Here is a 25,044-nt window from a genome sequence, read left to right on the forward strand (position 1 = left end):
ATATCTGCGAGTTATCTCCATCTGCCGCTTACCACAATGTGTTACATAGCGCGCTTCTTTTGTGTCTGGCGTAAACATTTGTAGCCTGCACTGTTGTACACTTATCAACGTTTTGTGGGTTCGAAGCCAGGAGGGTGCATTTGAGTTTGGGGCGTTCACAGAGTGGTAGATAAAAAAAATAAATATATATATATATATATACATAACAGAATTGTTTTTTTTTAAAATATTATCACTTTCGTTTAATTTTTAAAAAAAATATTTATCTTTATTTTGGGTTTAGACTTATTAAAAGTCGAGCGAACATAGTTTTCATTCACCATGAGGAATACCGAGGAGACGGAAGGATTTGATGGCGAGGCCTCCAATACTTCAATGATATCAGGGGCGAGTAGCCCATATCAGCCGACCACCGAGCCTGTACATTCTAGAAACGTTCTTGGGGGCATCAGGTGTGACATGGAGTATCTCAAATCCCACTTCGGGATATTAAAAGCAGTCGAAGTGGTAAGTTGGGACCGAGTGAATTGTCTGGGCAACACATTATTCTTCCCATTACCGCATTTTACAAGTATGTTTGAAGTTCGTTAATCAGAAACCAGATAACGAGCAGCAAGATGTCACGGTTTGTCTTAAATTTGAGTTTGTGAGTTCCCCTGTTGACAGGTGAGGCACTTCATAATGTGACTGATATGTTTTGACTGAACGGGGGTAATCACACTGATACCACTGTAGGCCTTTGTAAATCCTTTATCTCACTATTTTGTGAACTCCGGTGGGCGAAATGTCCCCTAAAGTTGCATCTAATGTAGTAGAAATGTATAATACTAATTGGGTCTGTGTAGTTCTACATCAGTGTGGTATTTTATTCCTAAGTTGTTAACATGTTCATTGTTTTGCGTACAGCTGGTGTTTTACACAAGTGTTGTATCTGTGTTCACTGCTCACTGTGTAGGTTCGAAATTCTCATAAAAGCAGAACTTCCCTTCCTGGTATTTTGGCCAGCACCCGAACTCACCCTGCTTTCTCCCCAGGCTCCTCAGTTGTAATAGTGGGAGAGAACTGTACCATAAAAAAGCACATCAACTGTTTAGTCATGAGTCAAGAGGTACAGAAATATCTGGAATGTGTGCGTATATATTTCTCTCTTTAACTGACTGTCACAGTTTGTCTCAAACTGATGTTACCATCTTACTCTACACTAGCATTTTTGTTTTATTTTTGTTCTTCACACTGTGCATGCATCACTCATTTCTGGTGAGACATTTAAGTTTTATTTTAGTAATGTTACTCCAAATATTTAGTGGTTCGATAAGATGGATGATATGCTTCATGCTATGCTGTATCACAAGATTCAGTTTTCATTGAAATGTTTATGTTCATGTTCTCCTAGTGTAATGAATTGATGGAAGAAAAGGCTTTTTCAATTCAAGATCAGAAAGTAGGGAATTATTTTAGTGAATACTGGGCCTGGCTCTTCCCTACCAGATGTTGAAGAAAAAGGAAAAAGCGTTATTGAAAAATCATGGCTCCCAAGTTCTGATAGCTTAGTTACACAGGAAACATCCCAGCCTGTCTGCTTCTTATGATGATACACTGCTCAGATTGCACTCACCAGCAAAAGACTGTGCTCTCAGCAGGGAAAACAGTTAAACTAAGGAAGTCATTTAGTAAAACAAGAGCATTTGTTTATTGCCAAAGGAAACATTGTAAGTGCCAAGTATTGGAGATTGCATGTCCGTGTAGCAGATGACTAGCTTGCTGAAAAAAAAAAAATCTTGGATTCTGATGGTCTAGAGTGCAAATCCACCCAGACAGAAATGACACACTAATTATAAAAAGGCTTGTTAAAAGTGCAATGTGTCCTGTCCTGTCCCTGCTTAGCCCCTGCTAACCAAGAGATTAGACTTCAGCATAAATTTTTGTCTACACGTGAGTCATATGCAGAAATATGTGTATGGTATTTTCTGTCTAGATGTGCATTTTGGAGCACCAGAAACCTAGAATTTTTATTGTACTAGTTAGTCATCCCCTACATGGACATGCAATCTCCAATATTTGCCTTCCTTTTTAAGATAATACCACATTGCCACGTATCTTGTAGATGTAAGGTCGACAACTGTATTGGCTGTAAGTGTTTTATGGAAATAATTCAGTTCAAGGCTCCAGCCGGTACCTGGCATAAGTGAGTTGAGTGTTACAAAAAGGGCCTCTCTGTTGCCACCAAATCCCTTATCTCACACACACCTTAAATGTTTGCTTTAGAAGGGGGTGAAGTGAAGGTCGGATGGCCCAATGCAGTGTGAGATTTGAGTTCGTAGTGACTGTCGTGCTCTGGAGGCAGTCAGGGCAGTACTGATGTATTTGGATGAAACGCAGTGCATTGCAAGGTGGTGATTATTAAGGTCTGCCCAAATGCGACATGAAATTGTGCAGGGGTGGGGGTGGGTCGCTTTTTGAAAATATACAGGAAATATCATAAAAAGTTCCCTTGTAGTGATCTCCTCAGGGTTTGGAGAGCTGTGGTTCCCAAAATTATACAAATGGGATCTCAAAATCATTCACTCATTCACAAACACAACATGACATTCATAGCACCTGAATATAACATTGCAGACTCATGCAGGTCTCATGATAGAAATCATGAATTGGCTAAATTATATGTTGTCCATGAAATTTACGTCTTTGTGAATGTTTTCTTGGTTGTTCAGTAGCTGTTTGAGGACGTTTATGGCTGCGTGTCATCCAGTGTTGATCAGCCAAGAGCGTTTAGCTTCCAGTTTTCTTTAAGCACTGACTAAAGATTTACCTGGGTGCCTCAAGGATCATGCAATGTCTGTTTTACTCTTTAATTTTTGTGGAGTGAAGCATGTAGTTGCTCATCTGCTAATGTGTTTAATTTTCCTTCACTCTGCTCTGTCATGTTAATAAATCATCTGATCCTACCCTCTGAGGATTGGCAGTAGTCTGGATTTGTAATTTAAACGGAAACTCATTCATTAGAAATGAACGAGACACAATTCAATTTACAAGAGCTGAGCAGATGCATATGACTGGCCTATGTGAGACCATGCGCATTTTGGTTACTGGTTTATTTTTTTTATCTATAGATGCTCAATAGATGAGAGTTTCCTACAGTTTAGGAGAATTAACTTTAATATATCACTTCTTTTTTGCTTAACCTTAGCTGCTTTTACTGAGGTCCTCAGTGAAACATATACGCTACCCACCTGTCATGTGACTTTTGCTCCAGTGATTGTCACTGTGTAACCAGTCAGTTGACCGTGAAGTTTGACCTTGGCTGTCATGAAGTTCGTATAGTCCTGTAAGGCAGGACGGTTAGAGCTTTAGTACAGAGTAGTACAAAGATGTCAGTTGGCCTTGGAGTGAAGAGGGAATGTTGTAATAAGAGAACGTTAAATATCATTCAATGTTGTTTCTCTACAGCGTATGTGAAATTAAATGGACTTGCCAGACACGAGTCTCTTCATGTTTCTCATTTTTGAGGGACTTGATGCTCTGGTCTGCGCCAGTTCTTCTGTGGCAACTCCATGGTAAGCTGGAGAATGCCCTCTTGCCAACATTACCAAGGTCAAGCTGTCCCAGAGTAACAGCGTCAGATTTTTGCTATTTGTCCAGTGCAGCACATTCTCCATAGGGAAAGTCCTGTTGGATGTGAACAGGGTGGTTTGTTTCTATTTGAGAAAGAGCACTTGGAGTGCACAGCACAAGCTGTCAGCTGAAGCCCCCCCTCCATTCACTTACTGGACTCCACAGATGGCGTGTACATGAACAGCCAAGACCAACTAACCATTAGTGCAGTTGTCTTGAAGGGAACCAAATCCCTGGGGAAGAATGGTGGACGATGAGGAACTGAGGAAAGGGCCTGATACGTAATCATTACATATGGACTTATGGGTATATGTCTGACACCTCCTGTTAATTGGATTTGGCCACAGCAATATACTCATGTTCTTGTACGTCATCTCCACTGCACCCCTGCACCAGCTGCTTTTGGCCCGAAGGGTTTTGACTAGGTGCTAGTCTATATGTGTGCACACGATATGTTACATGGAGATATCTAACTTCATATTCATAGTTATCAATATTCATTGTTATAAGCATGTATTACGAGGCATGTTGGAAAGACACAGACATGTCCTTTATTCTGCTCTTATTAAGATAGTTGTGTTACAAGTCAGCATTGTTTGGTTCGTGTTGATGCCTGTCAGAGGCATTGTGCTGTGGTAACTACTCTCTCTTTTTGACAGTTTAGTCTGTCAGAAACAGAAGTCAAGAATCCCATCCAGTCCCACTGCTCATTAAAATGAATGGACCAAAACAAAGAAAAGGAGAGGGAGTGGGGTATAGGACAGGGAATCCAGTAATCAGCACACAAAAACCAGTAATCCCAGTTTGTCCAGTTTCTCTCCAGCTGGATACACTGGTCTTTCAGCAGTGAACAGCTTTGCACAATGAGATTTCTCTGTGGCAGTTTGTGTCCCAGTGACTCCAGTATTTGAAGTGTTTGTCAGTGAGGACAACACATGCTGGAATGATTTTTGCATGAGAATGTTATGGAATAAGCTATTATTTTTTGGCAGTAATACTTTTACACTTTAGTTCTGTTGTGATATTACTAGCTACCAATGCAAAAAGAGCTGTGGAAGGTTGTAGTTAATCAATGATTTGGTAGGGAAAGAAAGAATTACTCTCCCTTACAATGGTGTTTTTGGTCAGATTTTTGCTAGCAGTCAGGTGAAATCCATTCTCCTTAGTGAAAGCACTATTGGATGTGAAGTGGATGGTTTATTTCCATTTGAGGAGGAGCTTTTGGTGGATCTAGGCTATAGCACAACAAGACAGTTTTTTTTTTTCAGATTATGTCAAGAGATTAAATTTATGGATTCATCCGTACAAATACCATGTTTTTGCTCTAATCACACATTTGTTTGACCTTTTTTAGTTGATTGATTGTGCTGAAAAACTGCTGTTGAAGATAACGTCTGAGAGGAAAAGACAGTTTGCATGTGTAGGTGATGATGTCACCACAGAAAGACTCCCAGCTGCTTTCAGAGTAGACACTGGTGCGCTGAGCCAGGTTTAAGGTATATGTCAAACTGACATGTGACATTAGCATGGAGGGCCTAGGTGGATACCAAGGCTTTCAGGAAAAGCAAGGGGAAAAGAAAAAAAATATAGAGGGTCCAGGACGTGTTTATATATAAACCTCAGGATGATACTGGGTCTAGAATGTTTCGTGGCAGTGGTTCTGTCTTCCCATTTTGGATTCTGGAGTGCACCAACCTGTAATCCGACTGAGGTTTTGCTCTAGAGAGCTGAGGCGGTGTAACACCTAAATAGCATGTTAACCTCAAAATTCTTCCCGTGCTGTGGTCTGCTGATGAATGTAGCAGGAAAGCACTGGTGAACCCTTAGTGACTCCAAATGCATTGGTCCACTTTTTTGAGTCCATGTGGAAAAAGCATTTCAAAATGACACAACTGTAGCCTGAGTCCTTTTTTTTTTTTTTTACATTTCAAACCACAAGGAAAAGCAAAGCTGTATTTTCAGTAAATTTGACATGTTTTGTTTTAGCAGAATTTCTAGACAGTGTTGTGAAACAGGGTGTTTCATGGCTAAATGGTTTCAAAATACCTCTGACTGGTCATTCAGTGAAATGTACACCATGGGAAATAAGGATAAATGAAGGGACAAGAAACCAAACAGCTGTGCCCAGCACATTTGTATCATACAAAGAAGTGTGTACTTGTTTTGGAAAAGGGTTATCTTCAACATATAGAGCAGAAATTGAATTGGGTAAAGGGCAGTATGACTCTGTTATAAGCCTCTAGAGAGATAAGGTGGTTCTCTAAAACTCCTCTACCTCTTCTGTTGTAGGCTCTTGCTCTTATTGCCTTCATCTGTATTGAAACCATCACAAACTGCTCGCCGTGTGGTGCCATCTACCTCTTTGAGTTTGTCAGCTGCAGTGCCCTCATCGTCACTGGTGTCCTGCTTCTCATCTTTAGCTTGAACTTGCACACCAAAGTGCCGCACGTCAACTGGAGCCTGACGGTAGGTATTACTCTCCCCTTCATCATTCACGCTCTGCTTACTTCTTCAGTTACATAGCAGACAACACAGGCATATGACAATGGACCGTCACATGTGCAGAACTGAACAATGTTCCTGATATCTAAGCCAGGTAGCCGATGCTGAGAACAATGAATGTTATATGCAGAAAAAACCTTTTTTTTACAGGATGATTGATAACAGTAATTTAGTGCTGTTACAGACAGGAAGTTGGCTAAGAATACAGACTGTCTTAGCTAACATATTGTTTGCCAAGTTTGAACTGCAAAATTGAAGTGTAATATGTCTGCCATTCTCTGTAAATAAAACAGTACTCCTTCTTGAAATAGACTGCCATCTCCTATCTCCTCTTTTTTCACCCAGCATTTAACCCCACTGACAACAGTGGGTCAATAGTACAGAGCTTCCCACATGAGTTTGTTGACTGGTCTAAGCTAGTTGCTAAAGTAACACATAACATTCATGAATGAATGATCCCATGGGAGAGGGACCCAGTGATTTACTAAAAAACTAATAGGGCTTGGTTCCCTTTGACTATTTGCCTACACACACACATGCGCGCGCACACACAGAACTCGGCATAACTGGACCTCAGTGCAGTATCCGTTTCAATGTTTTTGATGGAAAATCTTGTCTAAGTTTTATTTCCAGAGTGCTCAGTGCATACCAACCAATATAGATGATGAGAGTAATAGTAGTTCACATCCAACCATAGCTATCAGATTGCATTATGGCAAACACAAGTCTACATACTTAACCTCATGCAAGCATTCAGTGTGTACATTAAGCATTTGCTGGAGACAAGGAGAATGAATTGGAGTTGGAATCAAGTTATCTTTAAACATTTCACTCAGTACTTTGTGTTTGTAAGAGAAATTAGACTATTATTGATCCTACTGTAAAATGAGGTTTAATGTGTCTGTCACTGGCACAACCTGGTTGGGGTATGCGCGATAGTGTCTGTGTCAGTGTGCGTCTGTGTCTGTGCATGTGTCTTTTTGTGTGCAAATGTAGTGTGTTAGAGGTATTGAAATTGGAATTAGTCGTTGCCGTAGCTCATTAGAAGAAATCAGGTCTCCAGGCTGCGGTGGGGCTGAGGTTTGGGGATAAATGCTGTCGTCTGCCAGACCCCACTGGCTTCAGGCTTCTCATTTGTTCTGGAATGGAGTGAGTGGTGGGCTTCAAGAGAGAGGAGGGAGGAGAAACCCAGTAAGAGCATGATTTTCTCCTCTTTCTTTCCAAGCTCCACCACCACTAAAACCCATGGGCTTTTTGTATGACGCAGCACTTTGAGAAAATCAGACTTTTTTTTGACACTGAAATTACTATCTTGTGGAACTTGTCGTGTAATTGAGGCCAGTGTCCCATAGGAGGGTTCGTTCCCCCAATTATGTGCCATGTGATGAAGTTCTCCCTAACTGGGATCTGAATCATGGCAGCATGATTATTCTTCTAAACATTCCTTTGCTCAGAACAGTTCTTTCTTTTATCTAGTCTGTTTGTAAAGTTCATAGCTAATAATGACAAAGAATATTCTAGAACTGGTGATATTTTGGGAACTAGACAGTTTTTTTGTGTTAGAAATGAGGGAGATGGGTGGCGGTTTCACGGGGTGGAAAATTGCAGGGTAGCACTATTTTCTCTCTCTCTTTTTCTCTCCTTCTCTCTGTCTCTGTCTCTCTGTCTCTCTCTCTCTCTCTCTCTCTCTTTTTCTTTCAACTAGTGTAGATGTCTTTGATGTGATGCCAGGGGCATTGAGGGGCCTTGTTTACAGTGTTGTTGATGATAGGCCCGTAACGAGAACACAGTGTAGGCAGTGCCAAGCTCCCTCCAGTATGTCTCTGCAGAAAACAAAGACCTGCCTATTACAAGCCCCCTAACCTCATGACTCAGGGGAGGACGAACTGAGGGGCCCTCAGTGCTCTCTCTCTGTCTCTGTCTCTCTCTCTCTCTCTCGTTCTCTCTCTCTCTCTCTCTGTCTCACATACACTTACTCAGAGTAAGTCATATGTAGAGTAAATCTATTAATAGATCTTTTAATAAAACTAAGTGCTTTTGCCTGCAGTTGCACTTTCTCTGTGGAAATGAGATTGTAATTGGTTTTGCATTGAATGCATTAGTCAGGTGGCTTCTTGGATTCATGAGAAGTAATGAGGTTCACTATGGTCTATGTCACATCCTTGCTCTTCAGATATGATTCAGGAGATCTGAAAACATGATGCCTTTTGTCAATTATAGGCTGAGATTTACCTGGGGAATGAGTGTGTGTATGCTTAAGCCAATCAGAAGCCACATTATTCAGAACTGTCTGTGAGCAGCTTTGAGGAACCCTACACCAGACAGTAGAGATGAATGAATCAAAGCCCAGACAGATTGGCTCAAATCTTGTGTGAAGTTCTTTTATTTATCATTTATCATTTTTATTTATCATCAGTTTGATAGATTATCTGTGTGTTATACAGCATCCTTATGTCAATGCCTTTTATGTATGTATGCTGAAGTATGGGCTGGGTATGGGTGTGGGTATTTGTGAGTGGAGCTCGGCAGTTGTCCATGTTCTTGGCAATCTTGCAATGAGCCTCCCATTGAGCTCCCTGGAGAGACTCAAGGCCTCCCACTGCTGTTCATTTAATTCAACCACTAATTAGAGTTGGCTGTTTTAATGAATCCAGTCAACATTTAAGCACTCCCTCCCTTACTGCATGCTGCTTCTGTGATCCTGTATCCAGGAATAGCACGCAAAAATAATGAAATCATTTCTTTTTTAATATTCTGAATTCTTTACCTATTCATTCTCCTAACAGTCTCTGGATCAGCGAGCTTCCTTTTGTTAAGAGCAGTAAATATATGCACAGCCATAAACATCTGGTGGAAGTCATCTGAAAGCTGAAAACTGAGCTGTTCAAAGACTTCTCTAAAATCTCTGTCTCTCACTCTCCCTCTTTGACTCAAACAAACACCAACGAACACCAACATACGCGTACATGTTCTGTTAATGGTCATGATTCCAGCTTATGTACATATTGAATGAATTCAATCCTCACCCATTCGGGGGTTCTTTTTAGTGACAACAATGAAATGTCTCTTCTCTGTTCCATGTTAATTGAACAGCATTTTTGACCATTTAAATGATCAGTTTAGGAGCTTTAAGTGAAGTTATGTGAGAGGTGGGGACAGAGGCAAGGTGAGAGACTGAGAAGAGAACGAGACAGACAGTGCTGTATAGCTTTACGTATTGCTGAATCCCTGTCTCACTCAACATCTTAAACATACTTAAATTAATGCTACAATATTCTGTTGTTCTTTTTGTTATTCTGTTATTTTTGTCTGAATAGAGGTGATAATGCATTTTCCCCTTTTTATTTTATAAGTGATTTATGAACATGTGAGTATATGTGAATCAAATTTAAATGGTGTGAATGTGTATATAAGTTTGCTTAAATGAGAATATTTGTGAGAAAGTTTGGCTGTGAATTTGGTTTGACTTGCCTTGAGCCCATCTCTTTGAAATATACAAATGTGTATGGGCATGAGCATATGAGAGTGAAGCCTGGTTTGGCTTATGTTTCAACACTGTCTATGTGGTGCTGACAATCAAATCCCTGGGTTAGCTTTTTCCACTCCCGTGTACTGTGAACCAGGCGTGGTTTGGCTTGTGTCTTAGAGCTCAAAGGAGCTGAGAGAGAGAGAGAGAGAGAGAGAGAGGGAGGAGAAGAGAATAAGAGAAAGGGAGGAGTGTCATGTGAGACAGTGTAAGTGATGACTCACATCATGCATGCAGTCACATGGTGACCCTGCCCAAGTCATGCTGAAGTGCTTATTAGCACCATGCAAATAAACCATGCACTTGTACCCATTCTCTCTTCCTTTCTCACTTTTAGCCTCCAGGGAATTAGCATATAAGCATGGCGAGTCTCAACTTAGTAGTTGGTTTTCACATGAAACTTACACGTACACAAATACATCACAGTGGGTCAGCTGTTACCCTCACCCTTTTGTACTCTCTGTGCATTATCACTTTCATATACTTTAAGATCCATATGTAACAAGCACTCTTGTTGTAGTGACCCTGAGACCCCAGTGCTTGCCCAGTAGTGTGTGTGTGTGTGTGTGTGTGTGTGTGTGTGTGTGTGTGTGTGTGTGTGTTGCTGTTTGTGCACTAGTCCAAGTAACCATGTAATACAAGTACATCTGTGTTACACTGTTCGTGTTTATATCCTGCATGTTCACATGGGCCTCTGAAAATTCATTTAGACTATGGTTTTCAGATGACAGTGGTTTTTCATTACTTTTGTTGTCATTACTTTCTCCCTCCCCCTCTCTCTCTGTGCACATTACTATGGGAAATGTGGCCTGTTTTTTGTATTTCCTCTTGGACCTAATAGTGGACACTAAGAGCATGCTGCTGGCAACAGACACCTCCACCTTTTTGGAGAGATTATAGAACATGACATGCAGCAGAGGGAGCACTGGTTTGAACTGTTCCTCTGCTTGCAGGTCCATACACTTTAAAACAGAGAGCTGATCTTTTCAATGCCTGAACTGAGGAGCATGTGATGTATAGATCTGGCCTCATCTCTGCGTCTCTTTCCTTCTGTCATTCTCCTAAGAGTGCCTGTGTGTAAGGGGCTTGAGTCTAGCTCTAATGGTTCATGCCTTTTTTTATGTAAACTTCCAACTATACAATGCTTTGCACATGTTGTTCTCCTCAAAAGAGACCTCTTAGGGATAAAACCAGATCATTTGAATTAGAATGGATAAAACATACATATTAATCACTATATTCACTTCAGTTCAGAGGAAAAATCTGAATTACAGTCTTACCCTTTTGTTCTGTTTGGAAACGGAAGCTAACAGCATAAGATGCAGTATTTTTAGAGATGCTTAAACAGTGTATAAAGGGTGGAGGGGTAGTTTCTGCTCTAGTTTCTGTCCCAAAAGCTGTGATTAAAACTGTTACCTTATTTGTCATCATGAAATTATGCATATTTGCAATTATGCATATTATACATACTGTTTCTGGTGAACAGCATGAACAAGAGTTTAACACATGTATAGTTAATAATCTCTCTCTCTCTCTCTCTCTCTCTCTCTCTCTCTCTCTCTCTCCCTCCCTCCCTCTACGCAGGACCTGATCAACACTGCCGTTAGCACATTGTTCTTCTTTGTGGCGTCTGTGGTCCTGGCTGCAATCAATCACAAAACTGGATCAGAGATAGCAGCATTGGTATAGTTTCAAGTCTTTGCACCTCTCTCTCTGTCTGTCTCTCTCTCTCTCTCTCTCTCTGTCTGTCTCTCTCTCTCTCTCTCTCTCTCTTTAAGTGTTTTTCCCTTTCACTCTGTCAGGTCTATTACAGGTCTAAACTTCAACTTTGGGCACTCCGTTATCAGCGCTCTCTCTTGTCATTCATACCTCTCCTCATCCATTCCCACCCAGACCCTTTTACATACATTATTTCTTTATGAAGACATGCTATGTCAGTGTGCTCTCCTTTAGTGCCTCTCTGTGGTCATCAACACCGGAACTCTATTAAACATAAATTACTTATTGGTGTAGAAATCATAGTACACCATTTTTTTTACTATCGTTATGCAAAAAAATGAGAATGGATTTGTGATGTGGCCATTGTGCTGTCTCCACAATACAGCGGTTCTTGCGTAGTCTTGCTGCCTCCTAGTGGATGGAGCTAAACATTGCAACTGTTGTCAAGGCGTGGCGGGGGAACCTTGAAAGGCCTAAGTAGTGAATTGAGCAATAGAGTAGTGAACACACACACACACTCAGACACAGCTTCCGCAGCTCTACTGACGGGGAATAATGACTGGAGTCAAGTGTAGTACAGAGCTGAGTCTTTTAAGGATAAGACTGCTGATGTGTGAACAGGCTCTTGTTAAAAGCAGGCCTCGTGAAGGCACTCAGCAGCTGTGAGAAGCGAGTCATTTGCCACTCCCACCTTCTCTCTAAAAGCCAGATTCTGGCCCTAGTTCCTGCCATACCAGAATTGAGCTGTGATGGTATCATCTAATCTTCATTCTGTACTAAGGGAGAGAATTCTTTGGTGACCCTTTCATAAAACCTTTTGACACATAAATCTACATATTTAACACACACACATGCACAAAAGCCCTTATTTCACCCAAACATAATCACATAACTTCCTTGTTAGTTTGTTCTCCCTGTGTTTCCCAGACATCTCTCCTCCACACACATACCTACATACAAAGTGCAGACTTATGCACATTTGCACAAATGCACCCCCCCCCACCCCCACCCCGCCCCATACACACCGACATACTTCCTTGTTAAGCTAGTTTCCTGGTGCTTCAGTAATCTGCTGGCATCCCGTGTGTGTGTGTAATGTGCGTGTGTGTGTGTAATGTGCATGTGTGTGGCTGGCTCAGCACAGTACAGAGGGGTGTGTATGACTACAGACCTGGGGGTTGGAAGCTCAGGCCTTTATGATACAGATGTTCTCAGCAGGAAACTCCAATTAAACATCCTGGACTTTTTCTGAGGCCCGCAGGGCACTGTAAAATCCCCCAGCTCCTAGGCTTTCCATGGGAAGAGGGGACTATTTGTTTAATTCTCTTTTCTTTTTCCATATTCCTGGAAGGCAGGGTGGAGAGAGATGATGAAGAGATAGTCCTCTTTATTCTATCAAGAAACCTTAAAGTGGATCGTGAAATTCACTCTTTTTCCAGATTGTGATTCAATGTTTCAGTTTCAATTTTTTGTTGGATTGTTTTCCTCTACACACCATTGGTTGTTTACACTATGTATATTTAATATACTTTATACTTCCTATACATTTATACAATGTGTTTTTCTTTTTGTGTGAATGTAAATGTGAGCAGACCTTCCATTTAAAGTATCAGCTGAAATGCAGACTTTAAATGCAAACTCCACTTATGTGTGTACTAGAACCTTTTTGAAATATACTGGTAGATGCTTTTCACCCATGTTCATTCATGGCTTCTTTTTCAAGTACGCTTCATATCTCCCCCAAAATATATAGCTCCTTGCCCAATTCTTTACAAATATCTTGTGTACAACATTGACTTGTAATGTTTCTCGTATGAAGCTTTCTCCAACGCCTCTCTTTTTTTTTCAGATCTTTGGCTTCTTGGTAATGTGCGTGTATGGTGTGAATGCGTTCCTGGCATTGCGTCGCTGGCGTATGGGAGATGCTCACTCAGGACCTCTTCAGACCAACGAGTACATCCGTGCCCGCACCGCCTCGCGCGGCGAAGTCGAGGCTCGTCCTGAGCTGCAGTGACCGGCCCAGGTCGACCGAAAGAGACTCTCACAGCTGCACAAACCTTTCTCCTCTTACACGTATTCCCTTTTTTTCGTCTGTGGTAGTCCTGTCTCTGTTTCTCAGCCTCTGTAGTAGCAGAGTGAGTCCAGTGCACCTGCTCTGGTACTGATGATTACACATTGACCATTTTTTGGATAAACCCTGAGTTGTATCCTAGTCGTAGTCATCCATTGACCTCTGACTGCTGACCTTTGTCTGTAGACATGGTAGTAACTCTCATTTCCTTGAAGGATGATCTTAATGCATATGAAGTGTACATGAATGGGATGTCTCCATCCAGTATAGTTTTGATGATCTTTTTTTTTTAAACTGTGGGGTTGCAAGGTTTGTTTAATTAAGTACTTTGTACAGCCTGACTGTGTGGTCTGTGTGTAGTCATGGAGGAAACTTACTCCCAATGCTATATAAAAAAACACACCATATGAAAAGCAGTTATAATTAAACTGGTAAATTTGCGTTTTTGTTTTTTTTTAATTTGGGTTTGAATTTCTCTTTAAGAGCAGAATGTTTGAGTTCTGTGAAGAGGACTAGCCTCATGCCATCAGATCAAACACACATGGTTTAAAGAAGAGTAAAGATCAAGAGGCTATAGTTTATTGAAGAAGTAACATTTGCCTCATGCTATTTTTTTAATCAAACTAGAAATAATGATTTTTATGTGTCTGAGAGAAATTATGATTGTTTTGGTACTTACATGATATCAGATGTTTGGTTGATGTTGCATATAGATAGAGTGATCTATACATAAGTCTATAACTACTCAAACGTACAATAGATTTTGTTTCTGAACGTGATCTCACACAAGAGTATTTGACATAAAGAGCACTGTATCAGTTAAAATGAAAATAATGACTTTGCTGGACCATAGTATAGCTTTGTCTGTCTCCATGAAGAAAAGAAACCAATGAACTTTCCCATCATGGTTGTATTCCCGGATTTCTCCTCTCCAGAGGAGAGCATGTTTGTTTTGTCAGCAGATTAGCAGCGTCATTATGCTGAGTGGGTTATCTCAACTCTCTGCTTTTTTGTATATCATCTGAAATAATGTTTTTTTTTTGTTTGTTTTTTTCCTTCACAATGCATTTGGCCTGTGTGAATGTATGTATAGCAGCGCACAGATATTTGTCTGTGCACATGCAGAAGTTACAGCCATGTGAAAACATTCTTTGGGTGTTGACATAGTGTACCTACCATCTCTTATATTTTGTGTGTGCCTTTTCTTTGTTTTGTTTTGGTTGTTTTTCTGAAGATTGCCCTTCCCTTTTGGCGTGTTATAGACTTTACAGTTATTTGTATATGTTGGATGACTTTTTGATGAGGTGTACAGACTGATATATCTGTGTGTATGTTTTGAAAGTTTTTCAGGACGCCCGTTGGTGTGAGATTTAGTCCTCGACCCTTACAAACGGCCTGAGTGTTATTGTCTGAGTGTATGTGGTGCATGTTGGCGCATTAAGACATTTGTAAATAATTCCCAGAGTGCCTTGCATTTCAGCTCAAACAGACATGGTGTCTGGAGAGACCATGTCACACTACTCCAAATGGTCCACATCAGCAAAATGACTACACTGTGTGTTTGTGTGCAAGAACTGTATGCTCTACTGAATGAAGGGTGGATTCATTGTTTGGATATCTTAAAGACTTTCAAAAAGAAGGATGTTTCCTTATTTTCTGATCATACCTCTGTGTCTTAATAATCAGTTTATATGGATATCTTAGCCAATGGGATCAGCAATATTTCCTTTGAAGGTGATGGGAAGACCCTTGAAGAACACTGTGGGTTTGAGTGTGGATGAAGGACAATCAATAGAGTATGTTGTTACCTTGATGAAGGAATGTATTTAAACATACTAGTAAATGTTTTAACAGGCCAACTTTTGCTTAAATAGCCAACAGTACTTTGTGCTAATCATCTACACAAGTTCTTTCTTTCTCATTTCTCATTGTCTTATAACGGTGATTTCATGGTCAATACAAGGTAAAAACAACACCCACAAAGGCCTTTGTAACCTTGAGCAATCTGTGAATATCAAAATGTTTTCTTTTCCTTTTTTTTTTTAACCTTGAACGATATATTTCTGAATCATGCATTCACCTCTCATATGATCTCTGAAATTTACCGTTTGTGCTTAAAATGCTGAGAAAATAGTGTGTATTTGGAGACAACACAACACTGAAGAGAAATCCGACATTGTGATGATGGACGTTGCGCTTTTATAATAAATGAAGTCATTAATATTTTTTCTTCCCTTACAACTTAGCCCTGTACTGAAGGAAATGTTTATCAAGACATACTTGCATTCCATAAACACTACTTAAATCTGTATTTTTGTATTTATAGAGTTCTGTGTATATTTACTAATGATAGTACTCAATGATTTGTGATGGCCACCTTTTCCTCAAATAAATGGATCTGAATAGACTGTTGAACCATTGAAAGTTGAATGGTCTTGAGTTATATACACCCTAAACATAATTATGTTATGCACAGATTCTACTTATTAACACATGTACCTTCACTTTATGCACAAAAATCAGGAACTTATTTGTTGATGTGGTTGGTGGTGCTAATACATTTGACATATTGTTCACTCTCTAATTGATAGACAAACTCTCTAATCTACAAGCACACCGCTCACTTCAGCGAGGAAATCTCATAAGGCTTTCTTATAAAAGAGACAACACTATCCCTGTAGATTACACTGTGAGATAAACTGTAGTGTTTCATAAAAATTCCAGCATGTGGTATGTTGCGGTATACTGATCATACAAACTCAGGGAGGTTCCCCTGAATATGAACACAATAGCTAATAAATCAGGGTGTAGTCCGTGGAGCACATCAGAGAGATTTCAGTGGTATATGTGCTGTGCTTTCCAAAAAAAAAAACCCCAAACCCAATGTGCCAAATGACATTGCAGTCTTTAGTCTTTGTGGTACAACTGAAAGTGAGGGAGTGAGTGTTGGCAAGCCCCAGCCTTTTGAACAAAATTACAGTACAGAAACTGTGTCACTCAGAAAATAACAATAAAAACCAGGAAGAGAAAGTAAACACAACAGCAATGTGACAGTTGGATGTGACCAGCAAACCAGCTGTCAGTACGTTCAATAATGTAAACGTCATTATTTGTGGTGAAAAATCTAAGAATACTACACAATATGGGTTTTCACCAAGATCAAGAGCAGATATCTTTAACAACAAGAACAACAAAATTGAAATCTTGTAAGATATATCTCCCAACAAAGAATTACAGGACCATTCACATATCAGATACACATACAAACACTGAAAGCAACCTGTAAAAGGGAAAAAACAAAACCACATTCATATAGCCATGCAAAAGACCAGACTATTTTAACAATTAGTAGCAGTACAGGGACATATATTAGTGTCATCTGACCGCCCCTGCCGATGGTGGCAAGAAGCAGTGAACAAATAAACAACAAACTACAACCATGATCTGATGTTGCCGTAAATAACAGCTTCAGTAACATACATAAAAAAAGTAGAGACACTGCATAGATGGACATTAAAAACAGTTCGCAACCAATGTGAAACACATATGCCGCTATGCTCAACTATTCCAATATGTGCCAGTATTTGTAAACGTGGAGTGACAGGATAGACTGCGTAGCTGTTGTCAGCGAAGGAATTTGCAACAAAATGTAAATCACGGGTGCAATAAACTCAGAGGTTTCCTCCAAGACGTTTTTCAGTCAGCTGCTCTAGTGGACACAGTCGTTGATACGATTAAAGCTTCAATCAGAGTCTGAATCTGAGTCGTCATCTGCGGAGGACAACAAAGGGGTCATTTATTCAGACAGGAAATGAGAAAAGCAGTTCTCCATTCTCTGCTCCACATCAGAAAAAAAGAGAGGATCAGGACAAACTTTATAAGAGTACAATGCGGCATGTAATCTACTTATTTAAGAAGACCATCTATTTGAAAGCACTGGAGGAAGTTACAAAGCATTTCACAGTGTTTTCTGGTAAGTTATGATGAAAGCCTCATATTCCAATGTCTTTTTCTCTTCTGCTGATCTACAGTGTGTAACCTCAGGGAGCTCACTTGGAAAACACTGCGGTTCCTCAATTGCTGAGAAGAAGATGAGGCTGTCAAAAAACTTTTCATTAGAAAGAGAGACTAAGACCAAGTGGCAAGTTCTTGTTCCTTTTTTTTTCTCTGGTTTTTCAAGAGGTTTGCGGGGTAGGTGGGTGGGTAAAGAGCGGATTCTGTGGCCATTTTAGGTAATGATGTGAAAAAAAAATGCTTCAGGACAAATCTCTTACTTCCAGATGAATCATAAACACAGAGAGTGTTACACTGAGCTGACTGCCTAGTTTCACCATTTGTGATTTTTTTTTGCCCTCCTTTCATATCAGTGAAAAAGACAACAGGCATTTCACAACATCTATTAGTGAGCATATTATTCAATGAACTTCATTACCCTGAAGAAAGCTTTAAAAATAGCATATTTAAAACTGTTTCCACGTTAAGCACATCTACTGGCGAGAAAATTCTTGGAGGAATGCCCATTAAGACAACAACAACAACAACGACACCGAAAACAAGAAAAACAAGAACAAGGGCAAGAAAAAGAAAAAGAAGAGTGGAAAAGAAGATCAGAGCTAGAGAACAAGTAGTAGAATATTGTTTGTATAATGGTATAATGACATCATGATACCATGTGGGTGTATGTGTGTGTGTAAGTGTGTGTGTGAGAGAGAGAGAGAGAGAGAGAGAGAGACAATTAGTCCTGTACAGGAAAAGAGACTGTAAGGATTTTACCTTGTGTGTTTGATGGCTCCTCATTTGATTCTCCTCCTCCTTTGAGGAAGTCAGCCAGCTCATTAAAGATGAAATAGAAATCTAACGCAAAAACAATGGTGGCAATAAAGCCAAACATCTGGAAGGAGAGAGTCTTTGATATGAATATGGCGTGAAACAGCACATAGAGCATAGAAATGACAGGTCATCTATCCAACATGTAACACAATATTAATGAAATACAACACCAGAGGAGAAGTGATCCTCTACAACTTTAAAGACTGGGTATAAAAATCCTAAGATCCAAAGAGAAAAACAACCCACAATGAAACCTTAGTAACTAGCAGACGACTTTTGCTTACCCCTGCCGCTTTAGACGCCCCATCGGGATATTTGGACACTGAGATTATGGAGATGATGAAAAAAATGATGGAGGCACTAACACAACGCAAAAAATCCTTGATAAAAGAAAAGACAATAAGTGAATAATTGTTTTCTTATTCAAATGCATCATTGTATGTTGCAGTGAGAGCTAACGCACCATGAGAGGCCAATGGAAGCCCTTGAATCGTTCGTTAAACTTGGTGGAATATGCGAAGAGAAGAAACAATGCTGCCAGGAACTCAATGAGAGGCGCTGTGACGAAAGCAGCTGCCGCAGACGCAACAAAACATATAAAGCTGATGAAGGACAGCACCTGCACAGAGAAAAACACAGAGACACTATAAGAATGAACACAACACAGACTCACACACACACACACACACAAAATGAGTTGTATCAGTTTTTGGTTTTCACATTTTCAAGTAATATTAATAATACAAGTTTACTCAGTGTAGTCCATTAACAACTGCAGGTGTCTCTGCAGTTACAGATCTGGCTCCTGTTGCCACTTCTGCTAGTCTGATAATTGGTATTAACCAACATCTGCTGTTTCTGCCCCACAGTTGCTTTTAAAAATAATAATAATAATAATAATAATAATATAATTATAATACTATTGTAATTATATTGTACAGTATTGCTCATTTCATGAGGTACTTTTATGAATGATATAATGTATTGAAATGGTCGATGATTTACTGATCAAATTTGTATCAGAGACAAAAAATAGCATAAATACACAGTAGTGTGGCTACACAAAAGCCACTGAAAACTGCAGTTCTTGTCGCTCTCAAATTCCATGTGTCTTACTTCAGCCACAGAAAGACCTCAAACATAAAAACAAGTCTCATCACTGAATTCATAGTTTTCTTTATTCCCCATGTTTAGTAAAATCACAGATGACTGGTTTGCCCTATACTACAGTCCACTGCAGAGATCAAATGGACCAGAGGTTAACAAACCAATCAGATAAGAAATGCTTTATTTTCTGTTTTCCCAAAGGCCACACTCCCCATGGCCTGTTTAACTATGTGTGTGGGTGTATGTGCATCAGTCATTTCCACAGTAGTTTTGTACCCAATGGATCTTCTGGCACTCACATGAATCTGCAAGAATTAAAACAGATGTCCTTGAAATGCTTGCATTCCAACAAGCCATGTGATCAAGGAGAAGAAGAATCTGTTACTGTTCAACACTGTAACACTTTGCTATCTATAATGCCTTGGGAATATTTTATGGGAAGATATTAAAGTCAACAAAACAGCCATGGTTTCTAAAGACAAACATAGACATGTGCTTTAAAATAGGGTTGTGAAACAGAAACACATAACTGTTCTTCCTGCTCTCCGTTTTGGTCCCAAAAGTTACCGCAAGCAGTTGGGTTCCATTAACTTTGAAACACCTGCAACACGCTTTACTTGAAATTTCAAACCTAAAATCAGCTATCACAATGTGAGGCTGCTACAGAGTCAGTTTAAACCTTAAGGATGTGTGGGACAAAAGTTATTGGTGTTATTGTTGTTACAATGTGAATTCCACCCTCTTACAGTCACCTGTGTAGACCACACTGAACAGCATATTACAAATAAGTGAATTCATGTATCCAACCATTGATCCCAGTTATAGTTTGTTTTAACAGTGCAACACTAAGATATCTAATATTTAAAAGCGTGCCCTTTTCACATCTTGATTTTATCTTGACACTATGACCAACAGGAGGTTGATATAATAGTAACATAATCGGTTCACGATCGCCACAGTAAAAGTGAGATTTCCTGTCTCTCAACACACTCTCTCTCTCTCTCTTTCGTAGTCAGAAGTGTTTATAGACCCTGTTCAACCACATGTAATGCATTATGAACAACTCCTCATATACTCATAAGTTTTTCAAAGCAAGCATTTCTTTTCTTAAAGTAATCTTGCAATTTGTTGCAAAGCATCGCTTTATACGCCTTTGACCACACCACTCCTTCCCTTAAATGAGAAAAGCGTGATGGGTGACCCATATAGAGGAGAGGTACGTAACTGACTTCACTAAACTGTCGAACAAACTGAAAGCCAAATGACAGGGCTAAAACACGCTATCAGTATGTGGTAAAATCGAAAAATGTCATGCCTAATCAACTCATTAGTAGTAACTCACAATTATTGATAAATCGAGAAAGCAGTTTGCGAGATCTTAACTCACACTGATGCAGATAAAACAGAGGTTATGGGTGATCAGCAATGTATGGGAGATATGACATTACCACTTCACCGATTAGAAGTTTTCCTTTTCTAGAACAGACGAATTCTTTGCTTGGGAGAATGGAAAAAAATGCTGACTGCCGAGATCCATCCGAATCAGGAGCCTCGATGTCCCCCATTGCGCGAATGAAATGTTGGAAAGGTTAAAATAAATGCTGTTGGTTTGTGCTCCTCTATGCTTAGCCGAGCTAGAGAGAGTATAAAAGTCAAAGCTGAGACTGTCTTTTTTTTTTTTTTTTTTTATAAAGTGGAAACGGAAATAATGACTCCGCGGAAACGTCTTGCTACAAAGAGCAACATCTGCATTCTGCAAACTTGTTTAGACCGTTAAGTTCGTTCATAGTGGAGAAATATGTGTGAGTTCGTGAGTTCATCATATTCGGTTTATGTGTATATTACAATAAAATATGGGAAGTTGATGCAATGTTGTGCATATTTTAGTGCAATGTCATAGCTTTAAATATTGGTTCTTGAAGATACACCCTGAAAGAGCTTTTAGGTATATACAGCCAAGAGTGCAGATGTTAAGAAGAGCTAAACTAAGCACTGCTTTACTTGTTCTCTCTTTGTTTCTTTGTGTCTTTCTTTAGATCCAAAACATGAAACTATTTCACAGATTTGCAACGATTTGATTAAAACCTCAGCAATAATTCCCGCAGCTCAGTGTGGTAGCCATTAATGTACAGCATTGCATGAAACACGAGTCTCATGTGACTGAAGCACGCACCTACTTAATAACAACCTTTCATAGTGCCCAGTGTGTAAAGATCACTTTTTCATCTGAAATACATTGACAGTCCCATTGAAACAAATAGATATTTATTGAAACCGCAAACATAACAACTATTCTTATGTATTTCAGTCATCAATCATGGCTCTGACACTTAAACTCGTTTAAAAGTGCAGGCTATGCGGTGAGAGGCATACATTCACAGACAGTTTACCTTTGATAAAAGTTTCTTGAAGTTTGAACACTGCAAACGATACAGAACATTTTGCTGTGTACAGAAAATAACATTTTTTAAAAATTTCAAAATAAACAACTGTTATGAATCAACTGTACTCTCTATCTTAATATATAATCAGGTTTTCGTCTGAACAGCTCTATGCATAAGCTCAGCATTCTTTAAGAGTATCAGTGTCACGCTGACAGATGATGCTTCATGGAGTAAGAGTGGGCAAGTATGATATGGCAAAAATGTTCTGTTTCAATGATTAACTTGTCCTGTTGTTGTTCTCGGCTTATTGAAGGTAATTTTCCTGAAGAGCATAATACCATCTGTGCACCACAGGGCTGTTGCCACAAAGCCCACGAGCTGTCGATGAAAGGAAACTGGTATAAATATCAGCACTTCTGTAAGCCTGCAACTAAGTTGGATGAGCAGGGTTAACTTGGGTGAACTGTCAGATATTAACAATGACAAATGACACACTCCCACCCATCCCACTCCCACACACACACACACACACACACACACACACACACACACACACACACTATTAAATACATCATACTGCATAATTAACTTGATTAATGTAATACATTCAATGCTACATATATGTTATTGTCATTAAAGCGACACGAATCCTACATAAATACTGCACAAATTATTCAGTAAAATAAAAATAATCTTTTATGCCCATCAGGGGAGAGCAATAAACACTCACCGCCCCTGCTAGTGTGGTCTTCAGTGTGTATGTGGATACTGCCACCAGACTGAGGATACCTATGAAAACTGCTGAAAGAAGGGAGTTGAACACATCCTGTGAAAGTAAAAGCGATGTTCAGTATCTTGCCAGAAAAAGTTAAATTGGATAATTGATGATGAGTTTGACTGATGGTTCCTCACAATGAGAGGCCAGAAGAAAAAAGTGAATGTCTTGTTTAGCTTCAACACGTAGAGCAGTAAAAGGGCAAGTGTAACCACAAATTCCATGCAGGTTGCAGCGATGTAAGGGGGCCTGGAGGCTATGGCAAAACATACAAATGCCACAAAAACCGTTGCCTGGAAAGGAGAGAGTGGCAGAGAGTTGGAAAAAAAAAATCAAGTGTGTGTCCTTCCTAAATTCTGTGACATAGTTGAAATTTATACAGGGTCAATACTTTGAAAATCTGTGTCAAAGAATTGTAAAATCATGTGGTTGTCAAATTGTGAAATCAGATCTGGTTTTCAAACATTGATGAATTAGCTTATGTTAACTTTATCCTTTGAATAGCATTACAACTCATCCAAAATTCATTAAAAAATCAAAATGTACAATCACAGCATACTTATTATTGTGAACATTTTACTGAGTACATAGGTGCAATAACTAATTCATTGCTGTTACTCTACTTTGCGGTTATTCTGGGGAGGATCATCCCACAACATGATGCAGTCACCACTGTGGGGAGAAAGTAATTGTCTTGAAATGTTACAATTACCTAACTGACCTTAAATGTGTGAATAACCTTCATATTATGAATTTTATTTGACATTGTTTCCAGCATTGTATAGAAGGCACACTTTTCCAAAACCACTCCACTCAAAGTAATGCTTTCAAGACTATCACAGGCCTTACAGTGCATTTCTTCCTTCCCTTGGAAGATGTCATGATTTAGGCAATATCTGTGTGAGGACTTGTCAGCCTTAACTCTCAAATCCAGATGTTCAGCCTGTTTTTATTTCTCACAACCACCCTGCTTCTTCTTGAGTAGTAACTGGCCCTTAATTAAGGTTAAAGGGTAAACCAGCTGGACTTCTGACTTAAAGGCCCTAAACTGTGTGGGACTCACTTACAGTAGATGGCACCATATCCTCTTGTTTATTCATCTGCTGATTTTTAGGCCACTGTCCTGTCCCAGCTGTTTTGACAGCCATATTACTATGAGCTCTCCATGGGAAAGGGAGTAAACACTTGAATGTCAACACATGTATTTTTTTTTATGATAATTTTTTCATTCATTTTTTTTAGCTTATATATACAGCTGAAAAGGGTATATCGCTCCAAAACTTCAGCTAGTTATTTGAAAACTGCTTCACAGATTGAACAAATTTTCCATGATGTCATGTATAGGCCAGATCTGAGTATGTACTTGCAGAGCATAATATCTATCTCCCAGATCTTGTAATGCATATCCGTTTCATGTGAAATGCTCCCTAAATCTGATTCAGAACACAGATTTTCTTTCTTCTTCTTCTTCTTTATTTATTTTTTTTTGCTATAGCTCCATTTACTTATCTAGGTGTTAAGCAAAATTACTGTGTTGCTTGTTTGATGCGTGCACACATGTGGGTGGGTTGGTGTTTGTTTTTAAGTACAGATACTGCCTTTGCAAGAAGAAAAAAAAAAGACAGGATATTCAAATTTCACACTTCTACAATACTGCTTTCCTATACAGATATAGATATGACAACAATGACAGAATAGTTTTGCTATTTGTTCAAAGTAAATTTGGTTACAGAAAATATATTGATTCCCCTGATGGTTGCTTTAATAGCTCACAAGTGTGAATCTGTGTTTTGTTTTGTTTTTCCACAGTATGTCTCCCAATGCTGTCTCATGCTTTATCATAGCAATCTTCCCCAGAAAAGATTTAAGAATGTTTTTACATGAAACAAAAAAGTTTTATGGTTAAATAAAGTACAGTTTACTACACAACAAATAACATACAGTCAGGTATAATTAGCAAATAAATAAAGATTTGCCTTAGTATTAAAGTAAATTATCTTATTCCATATATCTCACCATTTCTGCCAGCTTGAGAAGACCTCTCATGGATTTGAGAAAAGCTAAATCAGTCTCCATGGTAGCCACTGAAGAAGAGTTGCCTTCTTGCACTGAATTTACTAAGGGTTGAAAGTTTGTAATTCAGATATTTTACTGAACTTCCTGACTGCTGTTTCCTCTTTGTTTCAGGAAACGACAGAGGAACATAAAAAAGAACTTGCAAAATAGCATTACACATTTGATGAGCTCTGAACTGTTGTCTAGTACAGCAAAATTGTACACTTAATTTACAGGTTATGCAGCTGTGAAACCCATTTAATCCCACATGTCACAACTGTGACCAAAATGTTGTTTTGGGTTTGTAAAGCTGTTGTTGATGGACTGGTCATTGAAAGCCATACTATATATTAAAACATACACTCTCTTGATTTCACATTCTTATGTGGGCCGTGTCAGAGTTCTATAATAGAACGTAAATTAAAGATGTTATAGCACAGATACAGATATCATATTTGGAACA

The 25,044-nt window shown here is 39.3% G+C and overlaps 3 protein-coding genes across 3 annotated transcripts; 1 reads left to right on the top strand and 2 right to left on the bottom strand.

Annotated features, from left to right (window-relative positions):
• The first annotated feature begins 321 nt into the window (after positions 1–321).
• Positions 322–13,373, top strand: cmtm4 (CKLF-like MARVEL transmembrane domain containing 4). The gene is made up of 4 exons (XM_030766850.1): positions 322–507; positions 5,902–6,078; positions 11,225–11,323; positions 13,209–13,373. The coding sequence occupies exons 1-4, from the start codon at positions 322–324 to the stop codon at positions 13,371–13,373; spliced, it is 627 nt and encodes a 208-aa protein (XP_030622710.1).
• Positions 13,374–17,075: 3,702 nt separating this feature from the next.
• cmtm3 (CKLF-like MARVEL transmembrane domain containing 3) lies at positions 17,076–20,932 on the bottom strand. The gene is made up of 5 exons (XM_030766844.1): positions 20,816–20,932; positions 18,724–18,879; positions 18,545–18,640; positions 18,204–18,321; positions 17,076–17,201 (listed from the first exon to the last, which is right to left on the bottom strand). The coding sequence occupies exons 1-5, from the start codon at positions 20,930–20,932 to the stop codon at positions 17,173–17,175; spliced, it is 516 nt and encodes a 171-aa protein (XP_030622704.1). The 3' UTR covers positions 17,076–17,172.
• Positions 20,933–22,021: 1,089 nt separating this feature from the next.
• cklf (chemokine like factor) lies at positions 22,022–24,602 on the bottom strand. The gene is made up of 4 exons (XM_030765172.1): positions 24,543–24,602; positions 22,664–22,819; positions 22,482–22,577; positions 22,022–22,129 (listed from the first exon to the last, which is right to left on the bottom strand). The coding sequence occupies exons 1-4, from the start codon at positions 24,600–24,602 to the stop codon at positions 22,022–22,024; spliced, it is 420 nt and encodes a 139-aa protein (XP_030621032.1).
• Positions 24,603–25,044: the final 442 nt, after the last annotated feature.

This window comes from Chanos chanos, chromosome 2 (genome assembly GCF_902362185.1).
Source record: "Chanos chanos chromosome 2, fChaCha1.1, whole genome shotgun sequence".
In the NCBI taxonomy this organism is placed as follows: Eukaryota; Metazoa; Chordata; class Actinopteri; order Gonorynchiformes; family Chanidae; genus Chanos; species Chanos chanos.